General features: G+C 45.1%; 1 protein-coding gene across 4 annotated transcripts in view; it reads right to left on the bottom strand.

Moving 5' to 3' along the window:
- Positions 1 to 17,205, bottom strand: part of LOC138481133 (mitochondrial fission factor-like) — a 417,374-nt gene that overhangs the window by 66,379 nt on the left and 333,790 nt on the right. For all 4 annotated transcript variants that reach the window (XM_069613052.1, XM_069613055.1, XM_069613056.1 and 1 more), the window contains one exon: positions 13,791 to 13,872. In XM_069613052.1, coding sequence (XP_069469153.1) covers positions 13,791 to 13,872 — 82 coding nt within the window. The remainder of the gene's footprint in view (positions 1 to 13,790; positions 13,873 to 17,205) is intronic.

Here is a 17,205-nt window from a genome sequence, read left to right as displayed (position 1 = left end):
TGATGAGTTGAATAACTATTTGACATGTATGACGTCTAGCATCTCCCTCATTTTAGATCAAAACAAGCGTCAGGGGGGTCGGTGTCAGAACACAGATAAAGACCATTCCTCAACCAGATCACTTGAACTATTATCGGCACCCAAGCTATTTGCTGGAGATCTAGTGTTGATAAAAGACTTTACCCAAAAAAATGGCACAAGCCACACTTTAACGGCCCCTTTTGTGTTGAAAATATAACCCCCTCAGCAGTAAAAGTCCCAGGCAGGCGAGCTTAGCTTCATTTGAATGATGTAAAAGTCTACAAAGGCAAGACCGCCCCTCCCACTGTTGCCAATCCAGAAGCAAGACAAGAAGAAGAATTTCAGAATGTGCCGACTCGATCGATGACGAAGAAGAAGGATGAGAAAGCGATCCGTTGCTGATGCAGGTTTTGCATTTGGACAAAGGCTCAATCGGACACTCCTTATAGATAGTATAACGGGAGGGCAAACCCTTGCAGAGAGCCTTAAGAATCATTTGAAACCTGAACTTTAAAAATTGTTGACGGATCAAATGTATGCTTAAACGCCAGTTTCTGATCAATAACTGGAAGTTTCTGATCAATAACTGAAAACGTGCTCAGTATCCAGATTCATTTCTTGGTGCAAGTCTGTTCTAAACAGTAACCCCATGGTATTAACCGACAGGGATGTGCATAGGCTTGTGTTTGCTGTTTTTGTATATATCCTTCAAGCTTATCCTGCTCTTGTCAGAAGAAACAATGATATTCACACTTTTTTACAGGATCCTAAAAATGGCCATGTGATTAGGAGACTGCTCATTGTGATCATTGATCAAGTACTGCAGTTACCAAACGAAGGACATTTGATAAATTGTATTAAAAAGATGAGATGGTACAGTTTTAGACGAGGAACCACAAAGAATGACATGTAGCAAAAGGTGACTACTTAAGTTTTGGTGCATAATGTATGCCTGCACAATCACACTTTCTGTCTTTCTACTTCTCCTCTTTCACAGTCTCTATCATATTAGTGCACACACTAAGATAGAAGCCCTCATGGTTCCTCCCACCACACAAACTACTCTTGATTTAGTTTCTTCCACTAGGATAGTGGTTCCTAAGGGTTTCCCCAGGGGAAGAACTACTCTTGATGTGCTTTGTGAGTATTACACAGTTATGCATATGGGAGAAGTAAGAGTAGTGCAGAGGAACATAATGAGGGGATAAATGTTTATCTAGACAATGCGGCACACTTGAGTAATAACATATGGTACCAGCACATCAAAAATGTGGGGGAAAGAACATCTAAGGAAAGTGGCTATGTCTCTGCTCTCATAACCTATGCCATGAATGCCGCCCAAACTTTCATTTCCAGAGAAATTCCAGAGCACTATGCAGGTGCCTTGTTCATCTTGCAGCATGTATGGCTAGAGGACAATTTCAGGGAAGTTGGGCTACTCTGCGATGGAGATCGAAATGGTCATTTCTCTTTTAGGATGATTATATGAAGACGTCACAGATGGAGAAGTAACCAGGATGGGAGACCAAGATTGTGACTCCTGCAAATGGGCAGGAAGAAGTAGTCATGAAAGACATGAAGAGAATGGAATGCACTGACATAACAGAAATAGCTGGATCACCTGGATGTTGGGAACAAACTCAAGTTTTATTCTATGAACAAGTAAAATCCAAGAAGGGATGGGAAGCATGAATGATGTCCTTTGCAGCTCATCTATTGAAGACAGAATATGTGCAAGAAGTACAAAGAGTGAACGATGGGTGTTTGAAGTCATGGGCGAAACATGTCAAACTGCTGACATGGGTAGAAAATTAATTTGGTCCAATGATAGTGATTGCATTGGTGAATGCAAGATTCTGTTTCCAAAGAGAAGGAAGAATTTGTGTGGGAGATAACAGAGGCTGTAAAACTACAGTTGATGTCTCCAGAATGGGAGCAGGGACAGCTTTTCTGATGGATCGATATTGGGCTTGTGGGTCCAAAGCCTACATGAACTTGCCCAAGGATTGGGAGGAACCTGCTCCTTGGTGCTTATCCATATTCTAGCATTGGTGATTCCTCAGAGTGACTGTAACGCTCACCTTGTATCCACAGGCACGCCACCCAACTGGTCTGGAGCGCTTCTGGGATGGATTTGCCTCCCCCGGGGACTCGCACTGCCGTGGGCTTAGTCTGGAAGACAGGAGTTCAGTTTTAGCCACAAACACCTTCTTTTAGGGCCCGCCTCCCAAGTGTTCCCCTTGCGACCCCCCTTGGAGCCTCTCTGACCTTGAATTTTGATAAGGGGCACTCTCCGTTCTGCAGTTCTGTGTAGGGGCACGTCGTGGCTGAGCACCTTTCCGCTGAGTTACTTCACTGGCGTGGGCCCGGAACTCCAGGCCGGCTGCGACTCCGCTCTTGAGGTAAGTATTTAGCTCTTGAAAGGAATGAGTGTCCGCAATTATTGTTGCCCTGTTGACCTTCTCCTTCTCTCGTTGATGCAGAAGGGATGATGGAGACGTCGAGCTGATGGAGAGGTCTGTGCTCGAGTAGGTAAGAGAATGCGTGAAGCGCGACACTATGAGCGTCTTTGAATAAGGGCTAACCTGTGCTATCCTCCCTTGCAGGTCGCCGAGAAGTTCCTGGAAGAGTTGCGGCTGATGGAAGCAGAGCGTAGAATGTAAGAGGTCCGGGCGGCGGTAACATTTCCAGGAGAGCTTTGGTAAGTAAGTGGAGACTGGAGGCGATGGAATAGGAAGATGAACACTTACTAATTGTCCTCTTCTTGTCTCTCCTCTCTAGGATGTTGCTAGTGGAAGAAGACGAGTTCCAGGGGAGGTTCCGGAATGATCGAGGAACTGGATGTAGAACAGGTAAGGATGAATTAACGGTGTTCTTCTTCTCCCTGAAGATGCAGGCCAAGGATGCTGCAAGCAGGCCTCGGTGAACGTCACGCTGCAAGTGCAGAACAACGCGAAGCGCGTGCCTCAGCTCGGGCGTGGCTTAAATAGCCAGCAGGTATCCCAAGTGCCTTCAGGGCAGACCACGCCCTGGATGCTAGACTGCATGATGCAATTCCACATTGATGCTTGTGGGGCAGCCATGGTGGTCCATTGCCAAATGGAAGCTCCATCTATCATATGAGCCTGGGGCCAACAGTGCCAGGACTGGCGCCAGGACAACCGGGAGGGGCACGACTGGGCCCTTGGGGCCTTGTAGGAATACTGTGGCGAGGGCCAGAGGCCCTGAATTCCCAGGCCAGGGGTTAAGGTCGTGACAACACTCTCCCTAAGGTCCCTCTCAGGGTGGTCCTTCTGTCTGGTCCTGGCTTGATGGGGTACTCTTGGTGGAAACGCCGAATGAGGCGTGGGGCATGAATGTAATCACTTGGCTCCCATGTTCTGTCCTGCGGACCATATCCTTTCCAGTCTACTAGATAGTAGAGTTTCGTTCTAACATACTTGGAATCCAGGATGTCTTTTACTTCGAATTCTGGTTCTCCATGGATTATCAGAGGCCCTCGTAGGGTAGTTACTCTGGTTCCAGGCTGAACTGGTTTCAGGAGGGATACATGAAACACCAGAAGTATCTGCATACGGGTTGGCAGCGTCAGCTTTACGGCGACTGGGTTTATGATGGATTCGATGGGGTACGGCACTAAAAACCGTGGGCGGAATGTCCGAGTTCCCTTTAGAGGTACATGCTTGGAGGCTAGCCACACCATGTCCCCTATTTGGTAGTCAGGGGCTTTGGTGCGATGCTGGTTCGCGTACTTCTTCTGGCGAACCTTGGCTTGATGCAAATGTTCTTTGGCGCTCTTGAAGGCCTGCGGAATCGTCGCGTGTAGGTTCGTGATGGCTGGCATTTCCAGAGTCGTAGGGATGTCCAATTCTGACATGCGTGGGTGTATGCCATGTACAGTAAAGAACGGAGTTTGCCCGGTGCTGCTGTGTAGCGAGTTGTTATAGGCATACTCAGCGATCCACAATAGATCCTTCCAATTCCCTTCCACTTGGTGAAGCATGCAGCGCAAGTATTGCTCGAGCGTTTGGTTCGTCCTCTCCGTTTGACCATCCGTTTGGGGGTGATGACTAGTGGATAATTGGATGTCTATTTGGGCCATCGAGCAACACTTCCTCCAGAAGTTAGACACAAACTGGGTACCTCGATCCAAAATCAAGAATGATGGGAACCCGTGCAGATGTACCACATCTTCAAGGAAGGTTCTGGCCAGACCAAACGCAATTGGTAGACCTTTGAACGGGGAAGAAATGGGCCATCTTGGAAAACAGGTCCACTAGGATGGTGTTATAACCTTGACAGGAGGGTAGGTCAGTGATGAAATCAAGTGATAACGTGTGCCACGGAGCCGGCGGAATGTCCAATGGTTGTAGGAGCCCAGAGGGTCTTTGCTTTCATGATTTATTCTGAGCACAGATACCACAGGAAGTGATGAATTTAATTACATCTTTGCGCCACGTTGGCCACCAATAACTTCGTTTCACCTTGGCCAGGGTTTTGGCAATTCCCGGGTGGCCTTCTATGCGGGAGTCGTGATACTCCGAGATGACCTGATCTTGAAGTTCTTTTACAGGCACGAATAGCTGATTTCTGTAGTAAGGGAGTTGGTCCTTAACAGTATAGTGTTCTCCTCTTGAACCCCACTCTCGTAGTTGCTCCTCAGTTAAAACTTGCCGGACTTCATACAGCAACTCATCTTGAGTCATCGTAGTTGTAATGCCTAAGAGTCTGTCCCCCGTAATGATGGCCACGGGGTCAGGAGGTGTATACAGCACCTCATTGGTGCCCATACGTGAAAGGGCATCAGCCTTGCCATTTTTTACTCCTGGTCGGTACGTGATTACAAAATCGTACTCCGCAAAGAAAAGGGCCCAGCGTAGTTGTTGAGAAGATTGGGCCTTTGCACTTTTCAAGTATTGTAGATTTTGGTGGTTCGTTATCACGGTGATAGTGTGCCTGGCTCCCAACAGATAGTGTCGCCAGGCCTTGACAGCGGCCTTTATGGCCAGCAGCTCCTTATCCGTGATGGCATAGTTGAGCTCAGGTGGCGAGAATTTTTGTGACCAGAAAGCCACTGGATGTAGCTGGCCGGTGTGTGGATCTCTTTGCGATAAGACCGCACCCATCGCCATACTGGAAGCATCAATCTCCACCACATATGGAAGGTCTGGGTATGAGTGTCGTAAGATTGGAGTGGTGGTGAATTTCGCCTTGAGTTCCTGAAAGGCTTTTTCGGCCTCCTCTTTCCATCGAAACGTTTTGTTGCACTTCCTTAATAGCGAAGTGATTGGGTGTATAATTTGTGAGAACCCTGGGATGAAACAGCCGTAAAAGTTTGCAAAACCTAGCATGCTCTGGACTCCCTTGATTGAGTTTGGTGCTGGCCAATTGAAGACAGCATCGACCTTGTGTACATCCATCCGTATTCCTTTCGGAGTGAGGATAAAACCCAGGAACTCTACTTCCGTAACGTGGAAGGAGCATTTCTCAAGCTTGGCGTAGAGATGATGTTGACGGAGCTTGGTAAGAACAGCCCGTACATGCCTGACATGATCTTGTTCAGAAGCCGAATACACCAGGATGTCATCGATGTAAACTAAGGCGCAGACATCAATAAACTCTCTTAGAACATTGTTCATGAAGTATTGGAATGCGGCTGGGGCATTGCAAAGGCCGAACGGCATCACTTGGTATTCGTATAAGCCGTATTTGGTAAGATCTACCGTTTTACACTCATCCCTTTCTTTAATGCACACAAGATGGTAGGCACCCCTAAGGTCCAATTTCATGTAGATCTGGGCTTCCTTGACTTGGTCTAGTAGTTCCAGAATCAGAGGTAGAGGGTAGCGGTTCTTGACGGTGACTTGGTTCAATGCACGGTAGTCGATGCAGGTCCTCAATTCTCCTTCCTTCTTCAGTACGAAGAATAAGGGAGACGCTGCTGATGACTTCGAAGGGCGGATTAAACCGTTGGCCAGGTATTGCTTCAGGTATGTCTTCAGATGTTGGTTCTAAAGTTCGGTGAGTGTGTAGATACGGCCACACGGAATTCAGGCTCCAGGTATCAGATCGATCTGGCAATCGTAGGGCCTGTGGGGTGGCAAGGTATTCGCTTGCTCCTTTTGGAACATGTCTTGAAAGTCCTGGTATTGAGTTGGTAGCATAGCAACCGCAGCTAGGATACTTATCGTACCTTCCTGAACGGGTGAACTGGCATGTTTCCCCTTCCTTTGGGATAGCAGGTGTGTGTGCAGTCATGGGAGAAGACCAACTCTCGGCACGCCAGTTGATCCGCGGGTTGTGCGCGACCAACCAAGGCATCCCTAGGATTAATCAGAAGTGCAGTGCTTTGATGAGGTCAAAAGCGACGGTTTCTCGGTGGCCATCTTCACATAGGAGGTAGAGTTCTATGGTACATTCGGACACAGGACCGGAGGTGATCTTGGTGCCATCTATAGTGGTTACAGTCTCTGTGGTGGGCTTAGAACAGAGTGGAAGCCCCATCTTTGCTGCAAGATCCTGATCCATGTAATTGCCCACTGCTCCGCTATCAATGTAAGCTCCTAACTAATGCATATTTGATGGCTGTTGATGGGTAATTAGGATCACGGGTAAGGCAAAATGGGATGTCTATAGTTGGATTTCTTCGCTCGACAATTGGACCCCTAAAATTGCCGGGCTTGGTAGTTTTCCGACTCCTCGCTTGGTTTCTCCTTGTCTGTGGCTCCTATGGTTCTCCTTGGTGGTTTAACTGGACATTCCTTAAGGAAATTACCTGCCTTTCAACAGTACAGGCAACTGTTCCCTTCTCTTATCCCATTAAGCTTTGGTTAAAGGAGGCCTAACCCCTCCTACTTGCATTGGTTCAATGGTGTTTTCTGATCCCCGCTGGGCATGCTCTTTGGGACGCACAACCATGGGGAGTGCATCCGGTTTGCTTTGGTCTATTTTCCAATCTTGCAACCGGCAGTCGAGTTGCACCACCAGATTAATAAACTCGGCACAGTCCTTGGGTGGATCCACTACTTGGGCCAGTACATCCTTTAACTCCCCTCGCAAGCCCCAGTGGAACAAGGTGGTTTGTTTGTCCTCAGGCCATTCTGCTTCGATCACCAACCTATTAAAAGTGGCTATGTACGTCAACAGACCCTGGTTTCCTTGTCGAAGGGATAAAAGTTAATTGTCCAAAGCCAGTCCATGGGAGTGACGAAGGAAGAGTTTTTCCAGCTCCGGCTGAAAGCCCCCGAAATCGTGTAACAGTGGATCATCCCAGCTGATCAACGGAACCGATCAGTCTGCCGCAATACCACTCAAGTAGGATAAAACAAAGGCCACTCGCGATTGGTCATTGGGAAATGCCCCAGGTCGGCACAAGAAGTGGAGGTGACACTGATTCCTGAAGGTCTCATATCTTCGGGGATCCCCCGAGAAACGCTCCGGTGGAGCTAGTGGAACTGTCCCAGGTAGATTGATCTGAACCGGATTGCTCGTGGTTGTTGGCACGGATGGACTAATTCTGGGCAACAGGGCTTGTCCGGCCAGCGATTGAGGAATTGTCTGCCAAGATCATCAGTTTGTTCTTTGGCCACAATTAGTTCTCTCCGCAAGGTATTGGTTTCTTGTCGGGCTGAATGTACCTCCGCACGTAACTGCCCCAACAGCTGGGTCAACTGGTCGGATTCTGAGGTTTCCATAATATGTGCCCGGGTGGATTATTAAGTTTAGGCTTCGTGTTCTGTAACGCTCACCTTTTATCCACAGGAACGCCACCCGACTGATCTGGAGCGCTTCTGGGACGGATTCACCTCCCCCGGGGACTTGCGCTGCCGTGGCTCAGTCTGGAAGACAGGAGTTCAGTTTTAGCCACAAACACCTTCTCTCAGGGCCCACCTCTCAAATGTTCTTCTTGCGACCCCCTTTGCAGCCTCTCTCACCTTGAATTTCGATAAGGGGCACTCTCTGTCCTGCCGTTCTGTGCAGGGGCGCATCGTGGCTGGGCACCTTTCCATCGATTTACTTCACTGGCATGGGCCCGGAAGTCCAGGCCACCTGCGACTCCGCTCTTGAGGTAAGTCTTTAGCTTTGAAAGGAATGAGTGCCTGCAATTGTTGTTGCCCTGTTGACCTTCTCCTTCTCTCGTTGATGCAGAAGGGATGATGGAGATGTCGAGCTGATGGAGAGGTCAGTGCTCGAGTAGGTAAGAGAATGTGCGAAGCGCAGCAGTATGAGCATCTTGGAATAAGGGCTAACCTGTGCTATCCTCCATTGCAGGTCGCCGAGAAGTTCCTGGAAGAGTTGCGGCTGATGGAAGCGGAGCGTAGAATGGAAGAGGTCCGGGCGGTGGTAAAATTTCCAGGAGCGCTTCGGTAAGTAAGCTGAGACTGGAGGCGATGGAATAGGAAGATGAACGCTTACTAATTGTCCTCTTCTTGTCTCTCGTCTCTAGGATGTTGCTAGTGGAAGAATACGAGTTCCAGGGGAGGTTCCGGAATTATCGAGGAGCTGGATGCAGAACAGGTAAGGATGAATTAACGGTGTTCTTCTTCTCCCTGAAGATGCAGTCCAAGGATGCTGCGAGCAGGTCTCGGTGAACGTCACGCTGCAAGTGCAGAACAACGCGAAGTGCGTGCCTCAGCTCGGGCGTGGCTTAAATAGCCAGCAGGTATCCCAGGTGCCTTCAGGGCAGACCATGCCCTGGATGCTAGACTGCATGATGCATTTCCACGTTGATCCTAGTGGGGGAAGCCATGTTGGTATATTGCCCAATGGAAGCTCCATCTATCATATAAGCCTGGCACCAACGGCGCCAGGACTGGCTCCAGGAAAGCCGAGAGGGGCATGCTTGGGCCCTTGGGGCCTTGTAGGAATACTGTGGTGAGGGCCAGAGGCCCTGAATTCCAAGGCCAGGGATTAAGGTCGTGACAGAAACTTGAACATTGGAGAATTTCTAAAAGTAGATGTCCATTTGAGGAAGAGAAGAGCGCTTGAATTTCTCAATCAAACCAGAAGAGAGACTATTTTTCAGCAAAATCAATAGAAGCCTCTGTAGCCATTCCTCATGAGCACAGGTTGTTTAGCCAGACTGCTTCGATATTTACAACTATCTTTAATACCTGGGATCCAAACGATGGCCAATGCCAAATGGTTACAGCTTACCAGATGGGAGCTTCTGCAGACAATTAAAACCACCATAAAGGGAATTAATGCTATCAAGGAAGAGCTGAGGGCCATACAACTGATGACCCTGCAGAACACATATGTACTTGATATGATCACTGCGATCGAAGGAGGCGTTTGCACCAAAATAGCACCATAATGTTGCACGTTCATACCTTCTCATGATGCCGAAAATGGGACCTTCACAGAGGCCATAACATTGCTAACGAACCTGCACACCAATATGGAAGACGAGACACAGGAGATTATAGATTACAGCTGGTTTGCATTTATATTCTCATGGATTCCGCAGTGGATGGCAAATAGCTTCAAGTTCCTTGGAGCACTATTGCTCATGGTGATGTTTGGATTCTGTATAATTAAGGTAATAATCACCCAGTGTAAGACAGCAAAGAAAGCAGTAGGAATGAAGATCATGATTGATGTTGAATCAGGGTTTGGACCCAAAGAGTTGACTGATGAAGATGTTAGGACATACGTAGAGGCCAGCATCATACCACCTGAAGGAATGAAGTTCCTGTATCCGAAGAATCACAGGAAGTATGTGGGATGATGGGTCTATTGACATCCGAATGGACAGTGCAGGTACATGACCTGGAGTGTGGATGAACATTTCAAATCAGCAGGTTCCCTGAAGGGATCGATGAAGATCTGGACCCAGAAGAAACACTTCTATAAAAGAAGATATCAGGATGTGGAAACCGGTGAAGGTGTGGTTGATGACTCGACCAGAGGTGGGAGTGCAGAAGAGCAGCCACATGCCTCTGCAGGAAGTCCTGCTCCCCTAATACCTACATGCTGGGAGCCTGAAATCGTGCCATGCTTGACACTAGCAGTTGTGACCATTCCACTGCGAGTATTCGAGAAAAGGTACCCATTGAGATTCCCGTATCAAATGTATTCCCGAAGACAAGATAATCTGATGGAGGAGCTCCCAGAGGGGATATCAAAATAAGACAAGCGTGCCAACCAATTGTAGAAGGCCATATAACGAAGGGCCGTATAGTTTGAGAGCCAATCATACACCTTGTACTTAATAATGATGAAGAATGACTTGCACTAGAGGTGGATATTAGTGGTCCACCTGACAGTAGATGTCCAATCAGAGCCCAACCCCTTATAGAAAGTATACTTAGATGTTCCCCTTGAGTGTATCAGAACCCCTCTTAGGTTTTTCTTAGGTTGCCACGTAGTATGACATCATGTATGATGGATTTTTGCTATAAAAGTGTAATGTTTTCTGAACTGCTTCAAAAACACTTGTGCGACATCTGTTGATGTCCGCTGTAACTCCCTGTTTTAGACAATTGATATTAAAACAGAAAAGTACTTTGCCATCTTCCTGAGTTGTTGTGATTATTTGGTGTCAGAGTTAATCTGCATCCCATCCATGCATGCATGCTACCAAAAGGGCTCTCACGTTCACGACTCGAAATTCTTTAATCCACAATTATGAACCCTCCCAAAGATATATATTTTGCCAGCCTCTGAAACCTGAAAAGTAGATCCATGCAGGCTTGACATGTGACCAACTTTTCACCAAACCTGCAGATGAACTGGCCTGCTGTTAAATCCTAGTTACCATTTTAATGGTATCCACTACAGAGTGTAATTTGCTTTCTGACTTTGAGAACATTCAGACATGTAATTGCTCATTTTACTGTAGCCAGTCAGATAGCTATAGCTGGTAAGATAGCTCAGTGGATTGGGCGCTCGCTGCTGTGATGTGTGTGTGTGATCTGCAGGTTGCAGGTTCGAATTCCGGCAAGGCCAACTCAGCCATTCATCCTTCTGAGGTTGGAAAATGAGTTCTAACACAGGTTAGGTGATATTGTATGTATTTTTGCTTTACATAAAGCACTTACGCATGCTATATAATAACACATTATTATTATTATGTGGCTTTGGACGTCTGCTTGCATTCACAGTAATTTGGTAATATGAGCCAATACACACTGATATTAATGACACATGAAGTGATCCATTCTTGTCTGAAATGTATATCACAGTACAATGATATCGTAACCATATTCTTTTCGTAGTGTACTTAGGAACAATTCTATGTGATGCTACTTCCTGTTTTCTCAAAGGGTGAAAGGTCGTGTTCCATCACTTCCTGTGAAGTCACTTCAGGGTGAGGTCAAATCACATCACTTCCTGTGATGTCATCAGAGTCCAAGGGTCGTGTTATGTCACTTCCACAACCCCTGGCATTTTGGTGAAATTACGTCCATGCCCGCATCCTTGAGAATTAGATAATTCTTGACTCCTGACTCATAGGTTCAGGGAGTATTGAGGAAATGCTTGGCAAGGGTGTATATATACCAAAGCAATCTGATGCACATTAGCCCTGCATTCCCTGGCAGAAAGTAGATCAAACTAATGTGGGTGCTGTGCCCAAGCATGTCCCAATACTGATCAGGAACGATCAGTTTAATGTGTTTCTTAATAAGCCCTTCATAAAAGTATTGAAGAGATTCAGCATTCGGATTTCAGAGTACATATAATCCACATATTAATTTGAAAATCTCCAGATTTTTGCACGGTTGAATTGATTTACTTATGGTCGAGACCCCTTTTGTAATGACACAAAGAAATGCTGGCATAAACTTGGAATGATGCTCCAAATGCACAGACAGTAACCTCAGTAGTGTAAAGAGCACATTTTTGCTTACATCTGGTTAATTGTGTATAATTAATTTGACTACGGGGTGTCTTGAAATTTCTAAAAATATCAGGATTCAACAGCAGTTCTAATATGCAAGAGATTCGAGAAAGGATAGGTCTTGTTTGGTGTGTGTGTGTCATACTGTGTGTGTGTGTGGCCCACTGTATTCGTCCAGAGAATATGGAGCCCTGTTCAGAAAGAAATATAAAGGGGTCAAGTTTAACTTCACTCGCTCATTTTCTCCGGCCTTCTAATAATCCAAGAAGATGGCTGCAATAAACACACTCAACAACTTCAATGTAGTGTCAATGCATTCTGTTTGCTGAATAGTTCCTGCTATCAGTTCACCTACTAACTTAAACAGGCTTTAAGGGGGTTGCAGCGAGATTTATATGACAAAAATGTAGTTACATCAAAGAGACTCTGTGCTGCTTCTTGGTGAAAAGATGAAGATCATTGAAAGTCCTGCCAATGTCCACAGGAGCCAAAAGAAAGGGAAGCATGTACATTTTTTCCCCTGAAATCCTGTTTTGCACTAATTTCCATATCTGAAAAATAAACAGATGCCCAGTTTTCTGCAGAGACCAGCAAGGCTCCATTTTCTCACTAATCCTTTTTAATGTTTACTGGGGGTCTGTGGGCACACTCCTCAAATATCCTGATCTAGCCATCCACAAATAAACGAATACACGGACATTACTTTGTGTTACATGGGAGTAAAAAGGCAGTATTTCAGTCACCTCTGGGATTACCTAGCAACCTAGCCACCTGGATGTCAAATGCCTACCACTAACAATCCAAGACCGAATTCATTCATATGTGCCTGAAAGGATTTGATCCGCAACTCTTGGATTCAGCAAAATCCTTTGGCATCACCATTGGCAACAGCCTGTCCTTCCAGAAGCACATAGCCAAGAATGCCCAAACAGCCTTGCTCCAAATCACCAGCCTTTGTAAAAATACAACCTTTCATCCCGCTGCAGTACTCCTGCCCCATACTTCACAGGCCCTTGTGGTCATGCATATCAACATGAGAAATGTCCTCCAGACAGAGCTCTGAGTTGTTCACTTGGCTCCCCCAAAAGCAATCCACTACGCTGCAGCACATCCTGTAATGGGTGTACAGATATTTGACAGAATCCCCCCCGACCGATGCAAACAACATTGTATTGTTCTCCAGGCCAGGATACAATTCAAGACTCCATGTTTCATCTACAGAGCAGTCATGAGTAGCACACCAGTGTACCTAGTGGCTTAGCTCTCATATCTGGTGGCACACGCAGCAAATCTATCTACCAGCTCAAATCACAACTAGTCTGCAAAGAGAGGTCCCACAAGAAATCCTTCTATTGACACACATCCACACTCTGGAATTCGATCCTTGTATCGGCTTGGAATTCCCCCGCAATTTTCCAATTCTCTCAAGCCGTGGCTTTTTCAACTACCTCTGACCAAGGACTAATCCCAATGAACCCACAGAGCACAACTCACAGTACTGCACTTCTGTTTAAAGATGCCGGGCCAAATGCTGGCTACCCGCAACATGTACAGCGCTCTGCTGCTCTCGAGCTAGGTCCAAGATTTAAATAATAAAATACAATAAAATAAATAATGCGCACAGCTGAAGAAATTCGAATCGATACTTTGTCTATGCACCTGGTCCAGGAAGATGAGAAACTGCATGTCTTCAAAACCAACATTGAGTTCTACTGAGATTGTGAAATTAGTATCTTGTTGGGGAGTCCAAGGGTTGATGTAGGGATGCTAAAAGGCAATAGGCAAACAATATCCTGTAAGCTACCAGCATGGCAGCTGTACTTTCAAGCTTAACCCAACCAAAAGCTGTTCTTGTACATGCTATCAAGACACAGAGTTCTAAAGCATTAATGGTCTACTGCATTGGTAGTAATGCTGTTTCACTTACCATTTTCTTCATTGCTATAATCTCCACCAAACCTATATCTTCAACAGGTCTATCCACTGTGTTAGGGTCGACATTCTGAGTACTAAAAAAACAAAACACCTGTCAGCATGCTTGGCTTTTCTGCTTTAAATGCACATATGTATACATTTCAGATTAAGGGATTCAAACATTTAGATGCATTTAAGTCCCATCCAAGATGGGACAAACTTAAAAAAAAGTACTGCACGTATACTTGTGACATTATAGTTTACTAATTTTCCAGAATTTGCAAACAATTGCAAAATCAAGGATTTACAATTGTGTACAACACTGTTGCGACAATTAGAAAAAATGTGGTGTTTCGTAAAACATTTTGATGAATGTGAGTTCTGTTTGCAAAATATTACAATGATGTAAACACCATCTGTTACATCCATTGTGCATGTTTACAATCCATAACAAATTATAACATTAAACAGCTGTACAAACAATATGCGTTTAAGCCTGAAATTGTAATGCTGCCAATTAAATGGTTAACACACATAAGAAAACCTTAGTTGCCCAATAACAATAGTTTTCCTGTGAGACAGACCGTTCATATTATCGAGTTCTTAAAATCTTGCTGTTTATATCGGCTAAAAAAGCAGCAAAAAGCACCTCTTTCTGCAATGCGTTGGCCCCAATCTATCTCTGACACTGGTCTTAAACAACTTTTCTGATGCTCTTTCTCCTTTTCTCCTTTTCTGATGCTCTTTGCCACTGAATGGTGCCCGAGCACCTGTTCCTTCCCAGGGTTGGTGCAAATAAGAGGAAAGTGTGACATATGTGTCAATTCAAGCACATAGACATTCAGGCAGCAGCTTTGAATTATGGAGGACTTGTTCCCTAGAATAGATTTGGGAGGAATGATTTGAGATTGCTGCTTGCCAATCAATTGGGCAAGCACCTCATAATTTGGATGGCCCAGATCAATTAGTTTTTCTACTCGATCTCAGCAGGCTGTATCGTAGTAGGGATCTCCTAATGCAGGTTTTAGAGGGAGTCATTCCAATAGTTTGAATGGCCCGGTCTTAAACCTTATCAGTGAAAACACAATGGTGAAGAATGAATCCTCACTTTATGGGGCCTGGGTAGACCTATCAAAGGCCTTTGACCAGGTCGACAGAGAACATCTTTAGAAAAAAACTGAGGAGCTGGGGGATTTCGGAGGGGCTACTTGCAATGCTGATTGAACTCCACAAGGACACCTCAATGAGAGTTTGTCTAGATAACCAAGGACACCTTTCGGATCCAATTAAAACTGAGAGAGAAGTCAGAGAGGGTTGCCCGGAAGCACCCTTTTTTTAACTTATACCTGGCTGACCTGGGAATTTTTTCAGAGTCATCTACGTTGGCCAGCCCGGTGCTGAACGGAAGGAGGATCCATTGGCTGGTCTACGCAGATGATATTGTTTTGCTGGACAAAACAGCAATAGGTCTGCAGCGCTTGTTAACAAGGCTGGGGGAATATGCCCTAGAAAATGGTCTGCCAATCAACCCACTGAAATCTAGGATACTCATTTTTAAGCACCCTCAGAAGAAGATACCATACTTAAATTGGGATATAGACACTCACATCATTCCTGGGGTGGAAGAACTGAAATATCTGGGGTATAGTATACACACCTCTCCCACAATCTACAAGGTAGAACTAGATGTGGAGAGGAAAGCTTTACAACTCATCCCCCAGATGAAAAAGCTTTTTAACAAGTACTGCAAGTTCTCGATCATGCCTTTGATTAAATTCTATTCGGCAAAGGTGACTCCTGTAATTCTCTACGGTCTAGAGGCTAAAGCCCTGAGCTGGAATATAAACTGGGACAAAATGGAGGCGTTCATATTGAAAAAAGTCTTCGGCCTCCCAATGAGCACTCCAGTCAGGAGCTTCAGATTTGAGTTGGGTCTGAATTCACTGGCATCACTTGCAAACTGGAAGTTGATTTCACTCTACCGGCAGTTAATCACTGCAAAGCACAACACACTGTATGGTGACTCAAAGTCCATCTTGAATCTTTGAGATCTCAGCTCCTGGGTAATGTGGAACAGAGAGCTAAGGAATTCTTAGGTAAGATAAACTTACATATGGAGATCCTGATTAATATTCCTGAGAAACTAAAAACAGCTGGAGAACTCAGCGACTGGATAGACACAATTGCAAAAGTAAGGAAGGCGACATCGCTAAATTCTTTTCAATTGGTTGATAAAAAACTGGGGTCCATCTCGAGATATCTGAGAAAATTTCCGTATAGACAGGAGAGAACCAATTTCCTTAGAACAAGGTTGAATCTTCTGCCAACGGGAGAGGTTCTGGCCAAACATAACCAAGAAGGAGCGGCGCAGAAACTGTGTCAGGTTTGCGCGACCCCTTCAAATCAAACATTGAGACACATATTAATGGTATGCGAAGGAACCTGGAGTCTACGATTGACCCACTTTAGGAAATATGTAAGGAATGAAGAGGGGTTGATCTCTGAATTTTTTTGGAACAGAATTATCCCTGGACATGAAACAACTTTGACATTCACTCTAGTACAACTACAAAAGAATGCAGGGTTGTCCAGGAAGGCCTGTTTACTATTTCTGTTGCCTTATTCTTAAAGGGTTTCAATGGCGGTTTGAGTAGGAAGACAAAAAGAATTGAATGTAAAGAACTTTTAGCTTAATATTGTGTTTGGCAACAATGTTCTTTGGAAGCGGTCTGTAGTAATTGACTAATACTTCTGAATCTTAAATTTGTTTACATTTTTGTCAAGATTTTGTTAAACCGTATACAATAAATAAATAAATAAATAAACTAATAAATAAATTTAAAAAAAAACATAGGTACTTCTGTTTTGGGGCCAGGATTTGGCAAGGTTGGAGTGGTCCCCATAAAAGAGGGGAGATAATGCACACTATATATTGAGCTTACTGAACAGTATTTCTTTTGGGCAGTTTACTGTAAAGCAACTGTGCTGTGTTGTGGTAATGCCCACTTCTTCACTGATATTTTAATGCATACTGCAATGCATACTCCACACCTCTGTAAACCATTCCAAAAACCCAACTATTGTACAGTAAATGTAGCACAGAGAAATATGAGGGTTTGCAAAATTGTTCCACTGTATTGGCCATGTATCTGACCCTGCACCCCTTTCCCCCACACACATTCAATGTAACCTCCTCAACAATCCCGCCAGCCTTCCAATGCCCAACCCCCATCTTTCCCAGCTCACACCTGACCTTAGTGAAGCATTTCACTCTTGCCAAGGTGTACCAAGCTAAAACATGGTTTGGGTAAGATAAGAGCACTTGTTGTGGGAGTGATTTCTTTCTTTCTTTTTGTAATTTTATAAATCGTGAGACAGGCCCTGTGACCAAGTGTTCTCATAACAAGTATAAATACATTAAAGAAAAT

Source organism: Ambystoma mexicanum, chromosome 5p, assembly GCF_040938575.1.
Source record: "Ambystoma mexicanum isolate Mex_15411 chromosome 5p, UKY_AmexF1_1, whole genome shotgun sequence".
Classification (NCBI taxonomy): domain Eukaryota; kingdom Metazoa; phylum Chordata; class Amphibia; order Caudata; family Ambystomatidae; genus Ambystoma; species Ambystoma mexicanum.
The sequence above is the reverse complement of the archived record's forward strand: the minus strand, read 5'-3'. Positions and strand labels throughout refer to the sequence as shown.